Source organism: Phaenicophaeus curvirostris, chromosome 23 (genome assembly GCF_032191515.1).
Source record: "Phaenicophaeus curvirostris isolate KB17595 chromosome 23, BPBGC_Pcur_1.0, whole genome shotgun sequence".
In the NCBI taxonomy this organism is placed as follows: Eukaryota; Metazoa; Chordata; class Aves; order Cuculiformes; family Cuculidae; genus Phaenicophaeus; species Phaenicophaeus curvirostris.
Window position 1 is genome coordinate 157,066 of NC_091414.1, and position 23,412 is coordinate 180,477.

The window sequence follows — 23,412 nt, forward strand, 5'->3', positions numbered from 1 at the left end:
ACTTACCTGACCCGTGACTTCCTCAGTGGTGGGATCAAGGTGAAATACATTTACATACATGTAAATTTTTGCTGTTTGCTGTGCAAAAATATCCTGTCTCTGAGATACAGGAAAATATGGTTCTGACTCAGAATTGATGCTATCTTTCCAGTCAAGATTAGAGCCTAAATTGTGCAATCCAGCTTAACTCATAGTATCAGTTGCTATGCAAAAGGACAATGTTTCATACAGAGGTGTGGTCTTTCCAATGATTGCAACAAATGCAGACCACAGCTGGCTTGCCATTCAGATTCAGTGCAACTGGGAAGCATGGCCAATGTTTCAGGTTTCATACTAAAAGAAACTGACTGTACCTCATAAGACACAGACTGACCTTAAATCATGGTGAAATGAATGGGATCAAGAGCTTCAAATGCCTGTGAAGAAAATGTCCCTAAAGAAAAAAAAAAAAAACAAACAGAAAAGGCAAAAGCATATAGAAAGAAAAAGACAAAAAGTCTTTTTCCCACAGGAGACTTCCATCACTATTGTATTTTCCCTAAGGAGATTTCTCTATCTGTCACTAAAAATTACTGCTGTCAGCAATAATGCATCGCCACAAACCGGAGGGCTGGGCTTCGGTGGTCTGAAAAGAGATGTAAACCAGAGTTGTTTTTAACCACAACCTCACCTTAGCTCCAATGAACATATTTATTATGCAATAAATCCAACTTTGTCTGGAGAAAAAATGATGTTGGAAAGAAAAACGGTGTGTTGTTTTTACAAGGGCATGCCTGATGCCTAATCAAGGCTGAGAGAGACATTTCACTCACCTAAGGCTAAGCAACTGCCAAAACAGAGTCCAGGGAAAGGTACGCAACAGGGAAATAACAAAACCATTCAAAACCCTAGAACAGCAGAACTGTCTTCCATCAGAGACCTTAAAGAAATGCCTTACCATTTCAGTGGCAACAGAAACAAGCCTAAAACAGATTTGCTCCATAATGTGAAATAACCCCCTTGAAAATTACACCACCAATAAAAAGCTAACGAAAATGTCTCTTGGGAACAGCTCTGCCCAACAGAAAACTCATCCCTACAGATTTTAATGAATTCACCTGTAATTTTGACATGCTTTTATTGCAGCGGCACTCAACACCCTTGAGTTCTCAGTGCTAGGTGCTGTTCAGAGATGGTCTTTGTCCCAGGGAACATGATATAACTCTTAAAAAGGCGATGACAAGGGCTGCTAATTATTCATTGTTTGCACAGGGAATAAAAAACGTTTATATGGAACTAACATATGGGTAAGTGCAAGTATCATTAGCAGTAATTATAGTAACTGCCTCTATGATCCTCCTCTGTTATACTTGAGGCAGACTTCATTTCATACCTACAGGTTTGCCTGCTAAAAAATCCTCTTTCCCAACAGACAGTGCACCACAAGCCAACAGCTGCCTTCATGTGTCCTGCTACTCTGGACAAGCTGTCTCTCCACATGGAGTGGTCTCCTTTGGGTGGAGGCTAGAGGAAAGCTGCAGCAGATTGGTACTACATTTCTCTTCTCAAAGATGCTTACCAAGGGCTCTGCATAGAGACATTTAATGCCACAAATGCATGGGCTGTCAAATCATCCAAGGAAAGGGACAGTGGAAGACCCCAGCTATCTACTTTTTTACACAGGCAAAATACCATCCTGCTTCAAAGCAGCATTTGATAGGAGAGTGGAGATGCGAGGAAGGGTGTCTTCTGCCTAAATGGTTGTTGCTGGGTAAGGGCAGAATTAAATAGGATGAAGAGGGCGTGGACTGCAGACAGGCAATAGGATATCTCGTGATGCAAAAGGCATCTTGGTGTAATGGCACAGCCCAAACGGGAGCTCACAGGCTGCAGCAGTGTCCGCCCAGGCGGAGGTTCACCACCATCCCTCTGCCCCAGAAGGGGAGCGGTTTCCTCTCCATGCACAAAGAAAGCCAGGAGAACCAGAGGTGAAATGGATTTTAATCCCTGTTGAGAATAGGCAGTGGTAAAAGTCCTCTGCTCAGCATGTGCTCACTACCGAACCCACGCAAGCACCCAGGGCGGGTCTGTTTGTCTCTGCGGGGCCACAGAAACCAACAAACAGCAGTGGGGAGAGAAGTTACCGCGGCTGTATCCTCATCACACCCACGCTCCCATGAGCGGTCTTCTTTCTGCCTAATGAAGTGAGGATTAATTAGAGGAGGTAATGGGCTTCTGCAGACGCATTGTCTTGTCGAGCACTGCTTATTGCTGTTTGTTGATTCAGCCAGGCGTTTTGTAATCCCTTACGTTGTTTTGGAGTGACTACGGGAAACAGGTGAAAAAGACACTTGGCTTTACCAAGTTCAAGGCACCTGTGTAACCCCTTAGACATGAGGTCTGATGCCAAATAAAGCTGGACAATAGCAGACATACAATCAGCACTCAAATAGTCCTGTTCATCTCCAGAAGATAGCTAACGTCTAACACATAGCGTGAGAAACAACAGTAAAAATTATTTTCTATTTTTGTTCAGTTTAAATGGAATTTATCTTTGGCACTTACTTCTTTTAAGAAAAAAGTTTTTTCCTTTAAAACTTCCTTACGCTGATTATATAATGGGGGCAATATTGCTCAGACAGGCTGTAAGGTTTTGCCCAAAAATAGGATGGAGAGGAAAACCTCATGGTTTTTGCTTTTCTCTTGTCCCATGAAGAACACAGTACACCCCATAGCCTGACCTTTCTCTGCCCTTTGCTGTGTCCAAGCTTTTGTACCCATAAAACCACAGTGTGTAATGCTACTGGCCCGTAAGTAATGGTCAGCATCCACGCTGCCCTGTGGTGGCAATGCCTCAACACACAAGGCATCAGCAAGCCAGCCCTTACTGTTCCCATGCTTTCTGTGCAATTCTGCTTTGGGCTGCGCCACAAATGTAATACAGAAAAGGCTCTTCAAAAGTTTTCCCTGCATAACCGCTTGGCAAAGGACAAATCTACTCTCCCGGGGTTGAAACAACTCTTATCTCCCTGGCCAACCCACCTGGATGCTAGCAGTCACTCTCCTGTCATGTAACTCAGCCCAGAGAGCATGAACAAACACTAGCAGGTTTAAACCGCCACATGTCTGTGTTTGAGCTAAGCAGAGCTTAGGGCAGAGATCCAATGTTGTCTTTGTAAAAACCCACCACAAAAAAAAAAAAAAATAAAGCCCTAATACCTGATTTTTCACCTTGGTTCATTTCAAAAAGTTTAGAACTTCACCCATCACCGATCATTTGAGGCCCCTTTAAATCTCCCACTGGCTTTTATTTGTCTGTCCAGCAGGGCAGATGACACATTAGATTTCATTTCATTTTCTCAAGACGTGACATTTTTGTTGGCTCATGTAAGGGGGAGGTATCTCACGCCTTTCTGAACATCTTCGCATGCATGAGCACACCACAGAGCAGACAAAGCCTTTGCCCTTCCCAAGAGAGATATTTTGAAGAGGGATGTGCTGGGAAAGGTGTGGGGGAGAAGGGGGCAGACAAGGCTTCCTAAGCAGAGCCCACCATGAGAAGAGAGCAATCATTGTGGTAAGGACAGAGGTTTTGGCCCACTTGCTACAAGATTCCATGGGACTTATGTCGAAGACAATGGGATGGTGTGAGTAGCTGTGTCCTGTCCCACAGGAACAGCCTCTGCAGGCTGGGGTACAAGTAGCTCACGATTTCAGGTGGGCACATCCAGGAGAATACTGGGTTGGGTTCCTTTCCTTTTCCTCAGTTTTCTTACCTTCACCTCAAAGCTGGGTGGTGTCAGGGAACACACATATCTTAATGCAAGCTGCTACAGTTGAGGAACAGGCAGCATGAGGCACAGACACATCTGGAGGCAGCATTACCAGAATGCTGATATACCCCTGCAGACAGTGCCTGAGTCACTTGGGACACAGGTTCCTAAAGGACAGGTCCGGAAAATCCCAGCCTGTGCCCAAGGAACCAGGAAGAATGTCTTCCATCCACAAAGGATGCAACAAGAGCTCCTGCATGCCTTCAAACAGGCTGAGCGAGACTCCTGCTGAACTATTGCTCCACTCTCTTCCCTGGACATAGAGGACAGAGGAACTGTCCTTTTACTACCACGGCAAAGGAAGATTTGCTGCTTTGAGGTATTCCCTAGTGGTCATGCCAACAGCCTTCTCCACTCATTGCTTCCTTGCTCCTCTCCAAGTAGCTGAAGGCTATGAAAAATGCTGTAGGTCTAGTGGAATTGTTTCAGATTGATGCTGGAATTCCTCAAGCTTGTGCACATCATGGAAATTCAGGGAAATCAGTTTGAGCCCATGAATAAGAATAACTTGAAACAGGCCAGAAAAATGGCAATGAACTCTCATCCAGATGCTTCAATTCAGAATCATTTAGCTTTAACTGAGTCATTTAATCCAAAATCACTTTCAATTAAATTACAGTAAATCCGAAGAAGGCTCCTTTAATTTTAATTTAGTCTGTATAGACCACTGGAATTTAACTGAATCTAAAGGTACTCACCTCTTTTTTGGATACATGGGATAAACAGCCTCATCTCTTTGTGTTCAGTGCACTTCCTCTGCTCTGTCATAACCATACTAGGACTTCCCTGAATCGAACTTAATGCCTGTCCTGATTTTCCTCAAGACTGGTTATAAAGCTTATGCATTACCATGCCTGCCTCACCTGACAGTTAAAGACCAGACACAGCCTGCACAGAAAGATCTGTATAAGAAACGTATATTTTTAATACAAACACATTCCTAAGAGCACAAAGGCACCTGGTGAAGGCATTTCCTCACTGCTGGGTACGCGTGCCCAAATGCCATTAGCACTAAAAAGAAATAACAAGAGCCTGGGAAGACCCATCCTCTTGGGCGGAGGCTTATCATAGTGCCCAGTCATCAGAGGAGATTTTAGGGTGATTCTCAGGGATAAAGACCTCCCATTTCAAAACATTGGCACTTGACATTTCCAGTTCAGCTTCAAACTTGCAAAATCACTGAAGAAAGTGAATCCAGGAAACATTAGTACCAAAAGAAACATGTGCCAGTCTCCTCTCAGCCTTGGCCATGCCCATGCTCTGTTAACTGAACTCTTGAGCAATTTTTTGTCTGACCATTGCCAGATTGGTTTCTTGGAACATCAAAACTGACTACTGACTTTCTTTTAACTTATCTGATAGAGTTAAAAAAAAAACCACCCTGGCAATGCCACTGCATCATGAGAGGCTTTGATCACCTGGAACTGCCAACGCACCTTGAAGTGTGTTAAACATCTATGACTTGGCTGACTGCATCTGCCTGTTCCCATTAAGCATACCTGCAAGGAGCATCTGCTGAGAAGGGGTAGCACAAGGGACAATGACCTGGAGTTTGGGCTACTGAAGACTCCTGGAGGTTTTTCAGAGGAGGAACTTTCAGGACTTTGTGTTTAGCATGTCACCCTTGGGTAAGCAGAGGCCAGGTGAAAGTGCATTTCTGAATAAGCTTTTGGCAAGAACTGACCTCTCCACTGTGGTTATGAATGAAGAAAACACTCCAGCAGTAAAAGTCCTTCAATAGCTCTCAAGAACTCTGGGTGCTCATGTGAACTCAACAGATGAAGTTCAAGTCCTTGGATAGCAGGTGCTACCAGTCCATGCTGGAGATCTAGAATGCCACACAGGACACAGCTATGCTGGGGACTCATCCCTCCCACTCCCTGCATAAGTATCCCTGCATACAAAGGCTCTCCCCATATAAAACAGCTCAAACAGTGCTCAGCTCAAGAACCAGAGCAAAGATTTTAGACTCAGCTTTTAAAAACTCAGAGCGGGGGAGTAGATCGAGACAAACGCTGGCATAGGAGACACACTGCTGATGAAATGCTATGACACTTTGATACGAGCCATGTGGGGAGATCTCAGAAACGTCCTTTCTGGTAAAAAAAAAAAAAGTAATCCATTTCCATTAGCCTTTTATTTCCTGTGAATGGTTCAGGAGTCTTCCCACTTATCCTCTGGAGCACGAAACACCAAGGCTACCTCATCCCTTGGCCCTCTGGAAATGTGATTATTTAATTCTTTGTAGGTTATCTGGGTTAGGGTGGGGGAGGAAGCAGCAGAGGATGATGGGGTGCAATGCAGATGTTTCTCATTAATTTTGGAAGAGTTTTAAAAGCTTTAAAGTCTTTCCTAAATATAAGGATACAGCTGATTGAGAACTCATCTGCTTCTATCTCTTGGGTAATCGTGAATACCCTTGTGCTGTGTCACTTCAAAGGTGCAGCACAGCTGGGAGGGTTTTCATCAAAGCTCCTGCATGTCTGGGGGAGGTTTTCCCCCCCATGAATATACATCACTGGAGGCTCCTTTTCCCAGTTTTTCCCATGCCTCTGTCTGATTGATCCTCATTTCATTCAGATGAGCTCTTCCTTTCTGGATGGCTAAAGGGCAAGAGACAGCTCTCTCCAAAGCTTTCCCACTCGCCTGGATGCCTATCCGAAGATTTTCCTCTCACCAGAGTGGGGGAGGGAGGGAGCTGTTCAGACAAGAGATCGAGCCTTTAAATTAAATCCTTGTCATCTGAGGGCTGGGCCTGATAGTAGCGGGGGTGGGAAGCATATTCTCCAGTATCGGGACTCTGGCCAGATCCTCATTTGGTGTAAATATGTGCCAGTGGACTGATCTCAGCAGTCTTGTCATCAAAACCACAAGCCTTAAAACACTCTCCTCTCTGCAAGGCAGTAGGTTGCTGGGTAAAACCAGCATCATCCCCCGTGTGTCTACCTTGCAGAGTACGTGAGTTCTACAGACAAGGAACACTTGCTGAAATTGCTCAATTCCCCTCTCTTTCACTGGGGAGGGAGAGCAGGGCAGCTCGGTGGAATTTCAAACACTCAGCTACCCTCAACCTGGTTGGGATTTCACAAGAGGCCAGACCCTGTGTGCACCCAGCACGTGCAAAGTGCAGCTGGAAGTCGGGGCCCCTCTCCTCATCTCGGATGGGAGCTCAGCCCTCCTAAAAATTCTGGGCTGGATGCCACTTATTTACAGCACGTCTCCTGGATGGTGGCCAGATCAGAGGAGTGAGTCTGAACCTCGTCTTAGCTCTTCTGCCCTCCACCCTGTAATTGCGTGTTCCCCACAGCCAAGGTGACCCCAGCAACTGTCAGGCCAGAGCACTGCTGAAGTGATGACATGCGCACCCTCTTACACCACTGACAAAGCTGGCCCAAATGAAAACATTGCTGTTGATGATCTTTGAAAAAAAAAAAACTCAAGACATTACAAATCTCCTGTGCAGTGTCCCATGGAAAGGTGACAGCCCTGGAGATTATAAATGCCTGCTTGTCCTGTGAGATCTTCTCCTGTCCCAGCAAGACCTTTCAGCAGACAGGGACCCTCTCCAAGAGCTCCACAGCCACCACCAATCACCCACCAGCACAAGCTCGTGTCCTTATAGCCTCCTGTGCATCCTCTCCTGGCCTCAGAGCCCTGCAAACCCACATCTCGGACCTTTGCCAAGGAGAACAAAGCAGATGACATGTCACCTTCATGGGGACTATTCCAATACCACAATACCTGTTGGCACCTATAAACCCTGTTCTCCATGCTCAATTCCAGGCTGTAACCCTCCCCTCTGGAGTGGCATTCAAAGCTGAATCAGTTGTGCTGGTGCTGCATGCAATTGGGAATGTTTCTTCCCCCCAGACAGTGATGGGATTTTCCCGCACCAGTCCCTGAACGTTAATTTGATCTTGAATTGTTTATCGCTTCTTTCACTAGGGTGTGTGGCTGGATTTACTTTGACACAAGCCCCTTTCTGAATTGCAAGTTGGCAACAATAAAAGGGAGAACTCTTTAATTTTTTATCTGGCTAATTAACTTTTACAGCACTGTATAGCTTTGGCATCCAAATACTGCAATGCAAAACATTCAAACAAATACCACCCACCCCACCAGGAAGCTGCTGCCACCAGTGGCTGCAGGGGAACAGCACCTCACAGCCTTGGTAGGGGTGCATGGAAATCCACCTCTCACTGTACCAGACTCCCTGCCCATCCATTTCTGCAGACAACTTGCCTTCTGAGGATGACGTTCAAGTCATAGATACAGAACGCACATGGCTTCCCCATGTCATACTCCCCTTTCCCAGTATATGAAGTCACTCTCCCACTGGGTGAAATACATGGAAGATAAAATTTATTTCTTGTTTGAAAGGGGTGTGTAGGGATCCCTGAATCCTGCTGCCATGCAGAGCTTCACAGTCACAGCTAGCACCAGCACCTCACAGTCTTGAGCCCAGAGAGAACCCCCTCAAATCAGGCAGTGTGACATCATATCAGACAGTAAGGAATTGCCCTCCAAGAGGGATAAGCTCTAAAGCCTGTGGGATGACCCCCAAGAGCACAGTTTGGCTCACAGAGTACAACAGACAGGTTGCTACAATTAAGTCTCTCTGTTGGAACACGCAGGGTCCCCACTGCTTTTCCCATGAGGATCAGTGAGAGCTAGGGGGTTTGGGAGGCATGGTGCCCCCAGGACGTTCCCGTGTTGTTATATCTGCACCTTGTGGGCTAGCACATGTTTTACTCTGTGTGCACTACAGTTTTGCTGTTACTGCACGTCCAGGCAAGCTCCCTAACTACTTTTAGCATGAATAAAAAGGTACTGTAAAGGGGAAGGGACAGATTTCAGGAAAAGCAAGAGAAGCAGTATAAAATGGGACATCAGCTTGAGCCCGTTGGCTAATCAAGTACCATCCCACACGTCTGCCCTGCTGCTTAGGGAGGCACGGAGGGAAGGGAGAAGTCTGTCTGATCTCAGGCTGCTATCCAAAATATGTCTTCTTTGTTATAGTCTGGACTTTAACTGAGATCTGTTTAACTGCTGTATTTAATTTATTTGTGGTAGAAAAAGATCCTTCTTGCTGGCAGGCCCAACTCACCCAAGCTAAACCAGGGGCAGTACTTTTCCCCCTTCCTGTCCATGTGGGATCTGAGGAATACGCATAACTACCAGCTGACAGAACTAGTACCTTTGTTTGAGAGGCAAGTTGCTGCCTCTAAAGCTACGCAGCCAGCTATCAGGGATAGCTGCTACAGGAGGATTCCAGTAAAGCAGCACCGTGTTTGCACACCACAGAGGTGCACACAGAAAGCAGGTCACAGAGAAGGTGAAAATGAAGTCAGCTCAGAGCTGCAGCGTGAGTAACCACTGCTACAAACTGGGCTAAGACCTTCATGGCATCCTGTAAATGTAGACATAAGAAGGTTCTTCTCCTCATTCATTTGCTGTGAGGGAAAGGCAACCTGTTGGAGGGAATGATTTCACTCCACGAGTGCAGGGTTTGTGCCTTGCTCAGTAGGGGCTTCTCTTTGCTGAGGAAAAAAATCTCTCCAGATTTGTGCTTGCTGAATGATAAAACGGCAAGGGATGGCACAAGGACAATGGACTGAACCCCTGGGAGAAGGCAGGAGACAAGGCGAAGGTTGTTCCCTCTGCGTACAGGCATGCATCTTACCAGCTCTCCCTGAAACAGAACACCTAAATCTGGAAGCGACGGAGACACCTGAGAAGCCCCCACTTTCCCCCACTTGCATTGGCCCATCCAGTGTGTATTCTGCCAGCACAGCCAGCAGCCATGCATCCCTCCTCCATCAGTGTCACAGTGGCACCTAGTCTGCCTGACTGTGATATTAATGGTAATGAGGCTTACACGTGAGGGGAGGCCTTTGACCTGTGACTACACGCTGCTTGTGTGGGTATGAAACAGCTGAGAAATACTCCACTCCCCTTAGGCAGATCCTAAGGCCTTTTCCAACCACCCTTAATACTGTCAGAGTATGATGGTCTAATGAAACGAAGACACAGGTACGATCCTTAACATAAAGGCTGGTTTACATCCAGGTGTCTTTACTGTATTCTCTTTTAAATCATGACCCCTTGTTTCAAGAACTGTATCAGCTCCAGCTGCCGTGTGCAGGCAAAGCCCTGAGTTCCTTTAAAAACCTTGCCCCAGCAGAAAAAATAAAGGACATGAAATGATTCGCAGCACTTGTACCAGGAACATTTTATGGGTTTATTTTTGCTTTTGCTTTTCATTTTAAGTCTCTTCAGACTCAGTTTAAAAAATAAATCAAACCCATTGTTTCCTCCTCCTTTTGGTGACTAGTTGCCCAAATGCCTGTCTGGGTCAAGGGGACACTGCTGAGTTTTATTTTACCATCTGGCATCACCCAGCTCAGCAGATTTTTAAACCTCTTTATACTAAACAGCATTTTGTTCTCTGCTCATCCCACTGTTTCCCCATATTCACTTTCCTAAATCTTCAAAAAACAATTCCCATCAAATCTACCCACTCGGCAGCCTGTGTGTCAAGCTAGTTTCTAAGCACAAAGAGGAAAATATTTTCCCTCCTGAGCTGAGAAAGATGAAGTGTCTCCAGCTCCAGATCAGAGCTGAGCCTTCAACAGTAAGATTTTCCAGGAATAGGCAAGAAGCGTCAAGTTCACCAAACTACTTCACTAAACCCAGGACCAGGCCCGCTGCTAGAGCTCTGTGGTGTTTATGGTCCTGGACTGTCACTTTGATCTATCTCTTGCCCTTGAACTATCAGGTTTGCACCCTGCTGCCAAAGCCACGGCTGCAGCCGCTCACAGGGGTGGTGGCTGTTTCCACATTCTGCGTTCCTGGATGGTACAGATGCCTTTGCTGCACAGCTCATCCTACAGACCTACATAAGCCAGAGAGTAAGAAGAGCGAGCTGGGCAGAACTGGGCCAAAGAGAGGAACGTTGTCTGAGGGAGAGCGATTCCTGCATCTCAGGTCCAAACTTGTCTTCTTGGTGCAAGAAACTTGCGACAGGGGAAGAAGGTAACAAAATTGGTGACTTTGGAGTTGTTTGGAAATTTTCTGTCCCTCCCCTAAGCATAGGTTTCCTTGAAGAACAGTACATTCTTCCCAAAAATTACAAGTGGTTTCCAGAGAAAACTTTGGAAATGGGTGACCTCACTTTCAATTCCAGATTGTGGGGGTTTTTTGTTTAGTTTGGGCTATTGAGTATTTTCTTCTCAGACACTGCCATGCTCATTTACTTTTCCAAATAGGTGGTGAAAAGTGTTGAAGGAAGAGCTCCTCTCCAGCCCTCAGGTTTTACTTTGCCCAGCTCTTAAGACAGGCCCATACTGCACACTTTTGCCATCACAGTTACATCAGCTCCACCACCTACAGAAATAAAGACTTTAAGCCAAGAAAAGCAATCTTGCTCTGGTGAAGACATCACCTCTGCTAGGAAGCTCTGCAAGTAGCTTCAAAGACGTTACTTTACGACTACCAGTCCTCAGCCTCATACCTCTGAACTGCTGCGGGGAAGTCAGTAATGTTTTCTGCACCTCAGCCACCATCTATACAATGCTGGCATACACATCCATGTTGAGAGGGATACAGGGCTACAAGAAATGAGCAGAAATGCTACATGGGGTGTGTCTGCCCCGTAAGCTGTGAGTGCGTATCCTGCACTGAGCACAGGGGGAGCAAGCTCAGTGTAGGAGCTGTGTAATAGCAGGTGCTGCCAGAGCTGTTGGCAGCATCCTGCCCTTAGTGAAGCAGAGAAGTTAATTAAAGAGCAGGAAAGGAAAAGACCATTTAAAGAGCTGAGTCAGAATGACTAAAGGTCTTGCTCACTCATTTACCAAGATCTTAGCAAAAACTCCTTTAAAAATAATTTTTATCTGGATCAAGTTTCTTTAAGAAATTTCTCAAATCATCCAGTGGAAACCACTGGGAAATGTCACTCTCATCCCCGGAGCCTTTCAGTTTCTGGCATGTTTGTGACAACTGCCATCCCATCTCCCCACCTGCACCATTCTCTTTGTCTGATGCACCTCACCTAGCACAGGGCTACAAGAGATGCTAGAGAAGAATTATTTTTGTCCTGCAGAAATTTGCTTCCCAAAAAATGTTGACTTAGAACTTTCCAGTATTTCAATGGAAACCTTCTCCAAAAATATCTTATTTCATTAAGGGAATAAAAGGTCTTCTGTTTCAGAAAGAAACAAAAATCAGCTGTGGAAGAGTCCACACAGAGGCTATTTCGGGTGTCTGTTTCACATTTTAGGAAATACTGCAAACGTTCAGCCAGTCCTTCACGCAATACAGTGGTGACAGAGATGTTAAGAGTACAGAGCAAATGTTAAGCATGTCGCACTTATGGATTAGTTTGGTTTCCCATTGTGTCACTCACACCAGAAAAGCCCTGTTAATTTTTTTTAAGGTGTGCTTTTTTTCTCAGCAGGATTAGTGCTTCTCCCAAGCTCATAGCACACAGTGCACACAGCTCCGCTAGCACAACCAGCTGGGGAGACAATACTTTATGCTGCCTATTGCCTCCAAAGGTTTCATAAAATCAAACCACAGCCCAAACCATGCCTTCCTCATGAGATCAAGACTATTTCCTGCAGTGCCCCTCCTCAAGAAAGAAGTCAGTCACTCTGACTCAGGAAAGCTTGCAGGCTTTGCCCTCGTGGTCTGAATCATCTGTTGCATGCAGACAGGCAAGAGGTGACAAATCGATAGTCCCCCGGATGTCTGATACTACAGGAGCAGGCAAAGACCCATCTAGAGACTGCACTATATTGCAGAATGACAAGCCCCAGTGATGGAGAGTGTTATCAAGCTGAGCCCTCTGCAGGAGCAGGCATCCCTGCCTGCAGCTATAAAATCACAACAGGCCAAATCAAATGATCCACTCAACAGGCTCCCAGCACTCCAATGGGTTCACCAGTGCTCCCTGCCCTTCACGCACAGGTCAGGAGCCCTGCTCCTGCAGGCACCTGATCTGCTGTGGACAATGCAAACTCAATGCCTGCCAGAAGAGGATGCTGCTGAAAATACGCATGAAGGCCCGTGTAAAGGAGGGTGCGAGGCAGTGCAGAGGGTGGCAGGAGCTTTAGTGATGCTTCCCAAGTTTTAAACAGGTCCGGGAGGAGCGCCTGTTGCTGGAGGCACACAGGGATTTTGTCTGACAGGCAGCGACATCTTGTGGCACGGGGCCCCTGCTCTGCGCCCAAGGGTAGCCTCTCTCCCTTGGCTAAGGTTCTCACTCATGCCAAAACGGGCAGGAATTTCGTCAGAGTCCTGTGGAGCCCAGATTTCAGGGCAGATGTTTCACAGGAAACGATGATGGTAAGATTCACCTCTTGCTCACTGAAAACCACACATCATCGTTAACACAAGCTGCCGGAGGGGTCTTGGCAAGACCTTAGTGAGATAGCCCTACGATCGCTTCCTAGTCTGTTCAGACCGCTACAGGAAGCTTAAACGCTGGTCGGTACCAGCTCCACGGTTGTGATGCTAAACAGGAACAGACCTTAGACCCTCCATACCCTTAGCTTTGGGTTTTTCCTTAAAAAGGATTAGGATTCTTTTTGCATGAGAAAGAGAAACTTCATACAATTGGGCATAGGTAGCCAAGGAACAAAAGTACAGACACTAGAAGCCCATGATAAGAAGAAATGGAGATTTTTTTGAGAAACGTGTGACTGAAGAAACACATAACTGTGTCTCCTCGTACAGCTTTAATTGTGCCATGCGCAGGCAAATGAGACGTCTAATACCTTCATGGTAAACATGCAAGCTTTTGCCAGTACAAACCCCAGCTCCATGAGCTCTTAGTACCCAGAACCTGACATTCACGTGTACAGCAACAGGCTCTCTGCTGGGCTCAGAAAGTTTTCCATCTGGGGAAGACCCAGAAAAGCCCCTTTTCTCTATGTTGGTGTTATTTTCTGTGTAGTAACTTCATTGACCCATTTTCTTGCCTCCTGGCACAGGCCTGGAGGTGACTGTGATGGGAACAGCAGGAGAGCAGATGTGCCAACCAAACAGCATGATAGACTGGGCCATTTTTTCCCCACTTCTCTCTGTGCACAGCTAGTACAAGCTAATAAGACTGAGCACATCACACTTAGTGGTGCAGCTGGTGGCTGAACCTGGATGTTTCCTGCTGTGTTTCTGATACACGCAGAAAAAACCTGCTGTCTCTGAGACTTTGCTCTAGGAAGATCTATGAGGCTGTAACATACAACAGCAACTTAGGAACTGAGCTTTGCCCCAGGAGGGCTTTGGAGTTTAAAGGTACCATGCAAAGAAAACACAAACATCTCAGGAGTTTCCTAGCTGTAAATGCCAAGGCCAACAGCCAATGTGCTCATCCATCAGGCAGTGCAGGGGCACAGTGTGTTGGCACAGTTCTGGCCGCTGGTCCTGATCTTGACTGATGCTTTTGGGTTGATGACAAATATGGGTAAGTGGTAACTAAGGTATAAGGAAATCAAAGCACTGGCATTCAACAAAACCAAAGGATGTCTCAGAAGGACCCACATTCTTTGATTCTCTCATATTGTGCTCACAGCAGATCCCTGTCCCATTGCTGCACTTTACTTCCCCCATCTGTAAAGTGAGGTAGAAAAACAATCTTAATCTGGTAACATAAACAGAAAATCCTTGGTATCTTGTAAACAACAAGACCATCACATACTGCTGTTCTTTATTATTGCTAGGTCATTGTTAGATAGCTCATACAGTTTAACCTCATTTGATTTCTATTAACACTTCACAACCACATAGTTAAATTCCAAAGGTCATTTTTTTAATTAGGTGCCTGACAAGATAAGGCTCACACCATTTTTCTGCAATCCTATTGCACATGGCCTGTGACAGAGATCAGTTATGTGTCAGGTCCTGCACTTAGGACGCAACAACCCCATGCAGTGCTCCAGGCTTGGGGAAAAGGGGCTGGAAAGCTGCCCAGCAGAGGACCTGGAGGTGTTGGTCGACAGAGGCTGAACATGAGCCAGCAGTAGCCCAGGTGGGCAAGAAGGCCAACAGCATCCTGGCTTGGATCAGCCATGGTGTGGCAAATAGGAGCAGGGCAGTGATTGTGCCACTGTACTCAGCACTGGTGAGGCTGCAGCTCGAATCCTGGGTTCAGTTTTGGGCCCCTCACTACAAGGACACTGAAGGGCTAGAGCACATCCAGAGAAGGGGAATGGAGCTGGAGAAGGGTCTGGAGCAAAGGGGTTCTGGGAGTGGCTGAGGGAACTGGGCTGTTTTACCTTTAAAAAAGGAGGTTGAGGGAAGACCTCATCACTGTCCATGGCTCCCTGAAAGGAGATTGTTGCGACGTGGGTGCTGGTCTCTTCTCCCAGGTAATAAGTGACAGGATGAGAGGAAATGGCCTCAATTTGCACCAAGGGAGGTTCAGATTAGACATCAGGAAAAACTTCTTCACCTAAAGGGTTCTCAGGCACTGTAAGAGGCTGCCCAGGGCAGTGTTTGAGTCACCATTCCTGAAGGGATTTAAATGACAGGCAGAAGAGGTGCTCAGAGACATGGTTCAGTAATGGACAGGTACGGTTGGACTTGATGATCTCAACAGTCTTTTCCAATCAAATGATTCTATGTTACACTGGAGGGCGCAGTACTACAATCTTTACAATATCTCTTTTCTCACCAAAAGCACTCGGGTACACCCCATTCTGGTTAAACGTGGAGGGCTCTAATTGGGCAGTACCAGGAAGCAAGGCTGTGCGTGCGCGTTCCATTCAGTAACTGCATGCACCTCTGGAATTCATGCAACTTACTAAAAGAAAACAACGTGATGAAAAGGTAGCAAGAACAGAAATACATTACAAGTGGAAAGGTTCTGCTTCAGCATGTCTACCTGGAAAGTCAGAGTCCTGATAGCACTGTGCTTCCTGTGGCAGACCAGAGGTACAGTACAGCACTCAGTTACTTTTCATTTTGCTATGCTATGTGGCTTTGCCTGTGGGAGGAGACACATGCAGGTAAATTGTAAGCAGTTTAAATGGGAATGATTTGCATAAAGAGAAATATTCCACTGTGGAGAAATGGCAATTTAAAAATCAGTCTGTAGAATGTGTCCTGCTGAAGACTAGAGATGTACATATTTATGTCAGAAACAATAAGTACCAGGAAAGTAGCAGCAAGCCTGCATGCTGCACCTCACTGCATTTGTGGTAGGCTCTGCCTTTGAAGGACTGGAACTGAACGATTAATGTGAGCCAACTGTGTCTGCCTCATTCAGGGGCAGGAGGTGGGAACGCAAGGGAGTCAGGTGGGAGTTAGTGGGCTTGCAAACCAGGTCACAGTGAAATCCAGTGAGGCCAAAAGGGAAGCCTCTCAAAATTATAGACTAGGATGGTTCACACAAATGTAGCTCCTAGTTCTAACAGCTGTTGAAACGAAGATGTTTTATAAGAGATGAAGAAAACACAACCACATCACACATATACCTGCTTCCATAGCTACTTTCCTGTCTTAAATGAACTGAGCTGCTCTGCCACAAATTTTGAAACCACCTTGGTCAAAACCAGGTGATATTTCCTATCTCCAAAGATATTTTAAATAATTCACCTAATATCCCTTTCAATCAGGTCACTTTCAGCTTCCCCATCCACAAAATGTTACACTACTATCAAAGGATTTTGACATGATTTTGACATGGACTCCAGGAGAAGGCTCTCCACCAGATGTGACATACACAGTGAGGTATGAAAGGTAAGCGCCAACAGAGGACGTTGGGTTGAAAGGATGGCACAGGGCACGCGTGTGTGTGTATATTAACCATTGTCATTATGACCAGTGACCTGGCTGCATCCTTTCAGCAAAACCAATCCTTATCCATCTAGAAAGCGCTCTAAACTCTGAGCATGATTTGGTACCATCCTCCAAAACGTTCCTTCTCTTGCTCTATAAATTAGAAGAAAAATGGCATGTTTAATATTATGGTATGCTTGTTTCTTTTAGCCAGGAACGCATGGGCAAATGGATAAAGGTTCTGCATTGCAAAAATATTCACAGAACCTCTTGCAATGTGACCTGTGTACTTCCAAACTTCTTTGTTAAAGTCCGGGCTCGAGTAAAAGCTGTTTCTGGACGACTCCAGTCACCATGGGTAGAATCACAATTCAAGGAATACCATTTGGATGGTGAGTGTCTGTTAGGTTACAGCCTGGGTGAAAAGACATCCCAACAGCAGTATGGAAGTAAGCAAAGGAGTAGAACACACACCACAGAAAGAGAAACCATAACATGCAGCTTTATGAATGACAGAGATTTGAGCGGCTGCAAACAATTAGCCATGATCATTTGAAAATAAATTTTGTAGCAAGTGTCAGAATTTGTTCATCAGTGCTGTAGGTGAATGAACTGGTTTCAAGCTTTCCACATACCAGTGCGGTTATGTTAGATAAAAAAGACGGATTCCTTTGCCTTCCTCCTTCCTTCATATTAATCACAAGATAACAGAAGTGTAGATCAGCCACAGGAAAGCCTATGAAGGTAAGACACAAGCAAGCACTTTTCTCATGTTTGGTCACTCAATTGCAGTGGACTTGGCTCCTCCAGTGCTAAATGTGAATGTCAAGGAGAACGTAATTCTTGTGAATGCCTCCTTCCCTCTGGCCACCTGTGTGGAGAGTTTCTCTTGGATGTATGACTTGAACCTCTGGGAAGCGGGATCTGAAGACAAGGTCAGTAAGAGTGAAACTTCTTACAGGAAAAGAAGGAGCAATGCCCAGCTTGAACTGAAGTAGCTTTAAATTTCTGGGCAGGGAGAGACTGGATCCAGGGCGTGGAGAAACTGAAATGGCCAAAACAGAGTTAAACCAAAGCCAGAGAAAAAAAGTAGATCTCTGTGTGTGCTTGAGCATCCTTACTTCATTAATAGTTCACCTTCCGATTCTACTCCTATTTTTATCAGGAAGATGCAATGGGAAGGCTATACTACAATCAGTACCATAGGGCAATATATGAGGTTTAAAACAAGCCCAGCTACAGCTAACAGCATGCCATGGCAGCACAGAGCACAGCACCAGCTAGAAATCCCTCCCTAGGATCCATACGCCCTAGAAGAGATGCTCCCTACAAACAGCAAGCAAGGCATTAAGTGTCTCTCCATGCCCTTGCAACCACTTGGGCCACACACACACAGAGTGAAGAGAATCATGGGCTAAAAAGTAGAGAAACACCACCCAAATAATCAAATAACTCTTTCCAATCATCTGTTCCTTTTGTTCCTAAACAGAAGCAATATGAAGGCATCTTTAGGAAGAACACAGTGACTATTGACACCAGGGCACTTAGAGGCAACTACTGTTTAAGCGCCAGATCTTCCTTCCAAAGCATTGACTTCAAGCACAGCGAATTCTCCCAGCCAGTATGTGTGCTGTTAAACCACAAAGGTATGTCTCTGCTGAGAAAAGGAGGTGGTGAGACGTCAAGTGGGTTAGGGCAAGTAAGATTTCCATCAAAATTAGCTTTCAACCTCCAAAAATGGGCTTTCTGTTAAATGGATTGGTTGGATTTTCTGGTGAAAGGTATCTACTTTCTACAGAAATGTTTAAATTTTAAAAAACCCAACCCTGAAACATTTCTAGAAAATCCTGAAATATTGTATTTGAGTGACACTCACAATTAAATTTTGGGAATATTCAAATTTCTCCTGAAAGTCACGTGAATAAAGCACTTTACCTGCTCCAAGTAAGGCACTGGCTGGTCTCAACATTCATTTCTGACTGTGACTCTGACTTATCTGGTCTCAGGCAAGTCTGTTTCATTTCTCTGCATTTGTAACATAAGCGTAACATTTTCTGAGATTTCTGAAAGAAAAGCTGAGTGCATTAGACCATTATTAGCATAAAATATACCACCAGCAGGAGATTATTTTTTGTCTTTTTCTTTTTCAGCAGTGGAGGGGAAGTTCCCATTTTCTGCCACGATCCCTGTGTTTGTCCTCCCCATCCTTCTAACAAGTGCCTTCATCATCTGCTTGCTGAAACAAGACGCTAAGTGGAAGAAGATGCCTCATGCTTTGGTATGGCCCCAACATGAGGTCCCCTCCTGACTCAAAGTCTTGCTGATTTTCAGGGGGTGACTGAGGAGAAGTGGGGGAGTTGCACAGGCTCTGTGCTTCTCAGTTTTGCATTGATGAGTCTCATCATATGTAAGCTTTGATTCTGGCACACCCTCTATCCAATCCCTTCTTTAAAAACATCATTAACTCACTGATCTGTGTGTTTTGTTTCTTTTTTCTGCTAGGATTTATCTCATTTAAAAGCTGCTGGACCTGCCTTTTGCTGTGAGCCCAGTGAAAAGGAGTTCTTCAGAGACTGCCTTATCTGCACAGAGAAGCCAGTGTCACAGAGGAAGACAAACAAAACTTCAGCAAGAAACAGCCCACCATGGATGACTTCTTTCCTATCATCATCAGAGGAGGAGGAGGAGGAAGAGGAAGAAGACAGCAGTACTTTCATCATGTATACTGAAAAGCTTCATTTTCCAAAGAGACATCTCAACTGTCAACCATTCAGAACAACTCAGGGGGAAACTAGCTCGGACTCTGGATCTGGAGGTCTCTCTGTGGAGACCGAATCTGGGCTTGACCTAAGCACCTTGGGTTTCTCATTTTTTCAAATGAGAAAGAATGAGGCGGACACCTCTGGATTCCAAGGAAATAAGAAGGCATCTCTTTCTCACAGTTCCTCTTTGGGAAGAATATCCCTCACTGATGTGAGATTCCCAGGTCCCAGCGAACATGTACAGCACGATACAGACAGGAATGAATGCCTGGAAATCACCCCTCTTCAAACACTGACAAAGAGAGTTTGTGCCAGCCTTCCAGTCAATGATAGCTACCTGCACAGGAAGGCTCATCATCTCAGCAAGTATTATCAGAAACCGATTGCTTATCAGCATGTCCAGACTGGTGAGACATCGCAGCTCCATGAGGACCCTAGCACTGAGCTACTCATTTCCTTTCAGACATTACACATGCCAGAAGATGAAGGTATTGCAAGTGACTGTGACAGCGATAATTTTACTGAAGGGACACCTCTCGCATCCATGGTGCTAAGTGACACATTTGAAATTTCAAATATGAAGGAAAAATATGATCACAAGTTTAAGTTCAAAGACTATGAACACGCACATTACATGGGAAGGAGCTAGAGTACCCTAGCAGCCCTGCGGCATGCCTGGAAAATGCTATAGAGCTCCAGATATCCAGGCAAGGATACCTGAACAAGGACAATGACAAGTAACTGATAGTGTAGTGGTGCTTTTTGTATTTATTTATCTAGACAGAGTTTTTTCCACTAATGTCTGGCCCATCAAGATACAGTGCTTTAGGGACACAAATGGTGTATTTTTACTCTTAAGTGACTGCCATGTGCTCGTCATCCCTCTGTCCAAGTACCGCTGTGATCAGGAGTTAAGGCTCAGGTATGACGCACACTATTTGACCCAGGCAGGGGTAAGGCAGGCAGTGACATCTCCTGTAGTATCACACAGTAAACATGCAGCGCCTTCTCTTCACCCAAGACTCCAGAGCAAACTAACTTTTACGTATGAGTTATGAAAGGCAAAAACACCTCTGAGACAGCAAAGCCACAACATGGACCTGTGTGAAATCGTCAGCTGGGTTCTGAAAACACAGTATGTTGTGCCTATATGTTGATTTTTGGCCAGGATGAGTTACTAAAGCTACATCTGCTTCTCTGTCACTGCAAAGCTGCAACCCGGCTTGACCAGATGCACCTTACAGAGACACTCACCAACTTCTGCTTTTTGTGGGATGAAAAGATCTCCACCTCAGCCTACAGAGATCCCCTTCTGTGTTTCAACAGAGTGAACTGAAGTCAAAGTGATAAATGTGCAGCATGATTATTTATTTACAGGTTTATACAAATATACTTATTGACACTGAAATTCCCCCTGCTGTGCAGAATGTCTGAAAGCTGCTTTATGCAGAGGCAATAATATTTTGATATATAACTCCATGTGTGTCTGTGTTTATGTTTCCCAGAACTACAAAGGGTGACCGCAGCTCATCCTGAAAAACGTAACATTTTAAAGCAGACTCAATCACAGGCTTCCCATCCCTAATGTTTTGGTTTGAGTAGAACCCTGTGAGACTTCCCAGCCAGGTTTCCCTTTGCGTCACTGAAAGATGAGGCCTGTGACCATCTCTCTGAATCACAGCAGAAGTCCAACAACAAAGAGCACAGGAGAGACAAAGCATCTGGTCCCTACTGACCTCTTCATTTGTATTTTTAATTTGCCCTCTTCACATCTCACAGATACACACTCTCCTATTTTATTCCAGAAAAAAAAGGACACCCGGAAAAACAAAGACACATAGCAGCCATTCTCTGCATTCAGAGAGTTGTCTCAGAGGTGAAGGGTGTTCATCTTCACAGAATCAGGAAAACAACATCGGAAAGAGGGAGGGGGTATTAGGGGCTGTGAATTTCTGTGAAAAAGGAAAGCAAAAAGGGGAGGTGGGAGAAAAGAGTCATCAACTGTAACTTTCCTTCTTTTTCCTACCTGTCCTCCGCAAAGTGTCCTTAGGAACATCCTGTATTGTAATCTCTCCTGTTCATTTAGAAAGATAAAGATCATCCAAATAACAACCACCACCCATTTTCTTGTGCAATCAAGGAAAACCCCCCAGGCTTTGAGTTACAGGAAGCTCTGAAGTTGTGCAGCCTCTACAAGACTATTTTGTCATGCCACAGCTCTGCAAACAGGGCCTGGTTTCACTTTGTAGCCTTTTCCAGCTTTGATCTGGATGGGAGCTGGGGGAAAGGCTGCAGGCCAGGTGAGCTGTACTGGTAGAGGCAGTATCCTCCTCCTCCATGTCTTCTTTCACCAGGGCTTGAGACCTGCTTTCCACTGCAAAAGGGTCAGGGACAGCCAGAGCACACTGCTCCCTCTTCCAGAGCAATCGGTGCGTATCTTACACCTTTCTTAACAGCTGTAGCTGTTTAATGAGAAAAGCAGCTCCTCCCTCTCACTGGAAGATGTACGACCCAGCCAGCCAAAAAAACCTGGACATTGCTCATCTACAGCATAAGTGCAAGAGCTGGAATCGCATCTCCTAGACCACTGGATAGCAGTCACTAGGCTTCATGCAGTCCTCAGAATGGGGTTCTGCAACCTGAGCCCTGCAGCAGCTTGGAGAAGATAACCACCTTGGTCTTTTTGGCCTTAATCTGCTGTCTTTACAATATTTCTGGCACACAAGGTTTTTCTCCTCTTTCCCAGGCCATGCCAAGTTATAAGCAGAGTTCCATGGAAAAAACTGCGTCACAAACTTCTGAGTCTGTTGTCCGTAGGAACTTCTGACATAAGCTTAGGCTCTACAGTTTGGAAGCTGATACCAAACTGTTTCATTTTAAACTTGGAACCAAGTGTTTGGAGATCTTCAGGTACCTAAAGATTCAGAGAGGTGTTTCCTGGTCTATTCAAAAGGCAACATCTCTCTAGAAATAGGGGCAGAAATAAAAGTTATAAGTTACATGCATTCTTGGGTGCACTACAGTTACCCTCACCTCTGCCCTATCATGGGTCATTACACAGCAGAAGCATGAGGCAGTGACATGAAGGAAGGAAAGAAATGGAAATACTTTAACAAGCTATGCAGGGAACACCCTAACAGAGAGTGATATTTAATTAGGTGTAGGCTATACTGGTGGATAGGTGTGTCTTGTTTAATATATCTGTGAGGCTTCTGCAGTTGTCCAGGCATGATGAAGGAGAGAAAACAACAGCAAAGCATCAGGGAAACAGTTTGAAACATATAGCCCCATCAGTATAGAAGCAGGACAGGGAATAGAAACAACTTAAGGAACAGAAAATCCATGAGATGAAGAAGTAAGCAGAAGGGGTAGTAACATCTATCACACGTTTTGCTACAAGGGTGGAGTAGTGGAAGTAGAATGCTTTCTGCTTCTGAAAGCACACGGGGTTTGTGTTTTAATTAAACTGACTGCAGGTGTGACATTGCTTATGGGACTTACTTGTAATAATAAGAAAAAGTGCATTGCTTATAAGGAATTTGTCTAATGCGCAGTTGTCAAAGTGGTTTAGGGCAATACTTCTGTTAAAGCTTTTCTAGAGCTGAAATGATCACAATCTGAACAGTTCTCCATGCTCAGAAAGACGGTCCAGTTGGTTTTGCTTTGCTGAACCTCAGCTTTATGCAACAATCCAGTTAGTCTCAGGCAAAACTGGGGACTGAGGACAGGACATCCTCATTTTGTGAACAGTTACGACCATGGAATAAAGTAAGCCCAAGAAGCAAGCCAGGGAGGTTGTCTGTGTCAAGGGAATAGCGATACTATGAAAAATAAATAGAGCAGCAAAGGAGTTTCCTAAGCCTCAAATGCAGGTTGTATGTGTGAAGCTTTCTCCACTTAGGACATCTTGAGTAAAATAAGCAGCATGCAGCTGTACCAGTTCTTCAGATATTAGACACATCTGATGGTTCTGAATCCACACCTCCTGGAGAGAGGCAATCAGTTTACACTTCTGACCAAAGAAGGAAAAGTCTCTCCCTCTTCTGAGAAATGCCTGA

General features: G+C 45.2%; 1 protein-coding gene across 3 annotated transcripts; it reads left to right on the top strand.

Moving 5' to 3' along the window:
* Positions 1 to 15,543: 15,543 nt before the first annotated feature.
* IFNLR1 (interferon lambda receptor 1) lies at positions 15,544 to 20,816 on the top strand. Of its 3 annotated transcripts, none has more exons than XM_069875109.1 (7): positions 15,544 to 15,746; positions 16,430 to 16,553; positions 16,803 to 16,984; positions 17,385 to 17,527; positions 18,082 to 18,238; positions 18,743 to 18,870; positions 19,095 to 20,816. In XM_069875109.1, exons 1-7 carry the CDS (start codon positions 15,689 to 15,691, stop codon positions 20,001 to 20,003), a joined length of 1,701 nt encoding a protein of 566 aa, XP_069731210.1. In that variant the 5' UTR covers positions 15,544 to 15,688; the 3' UTR covers positions 20,004 to 20,816. The 3 variants fall into 3 exon arrangements, with proteins under 3 accessions (XP_069731210.1, XP_069731211.1, XP_069731212.1); XM_069875110.1 differs by having other exon boundaries at positions 18,746 to 18,870; XM_069875111.1 differs by having other exon boundaries at positions 16,430 to 16,544.
* Positions 20,817 to 23,412: the final 2,596 nt, after the last annotated feature.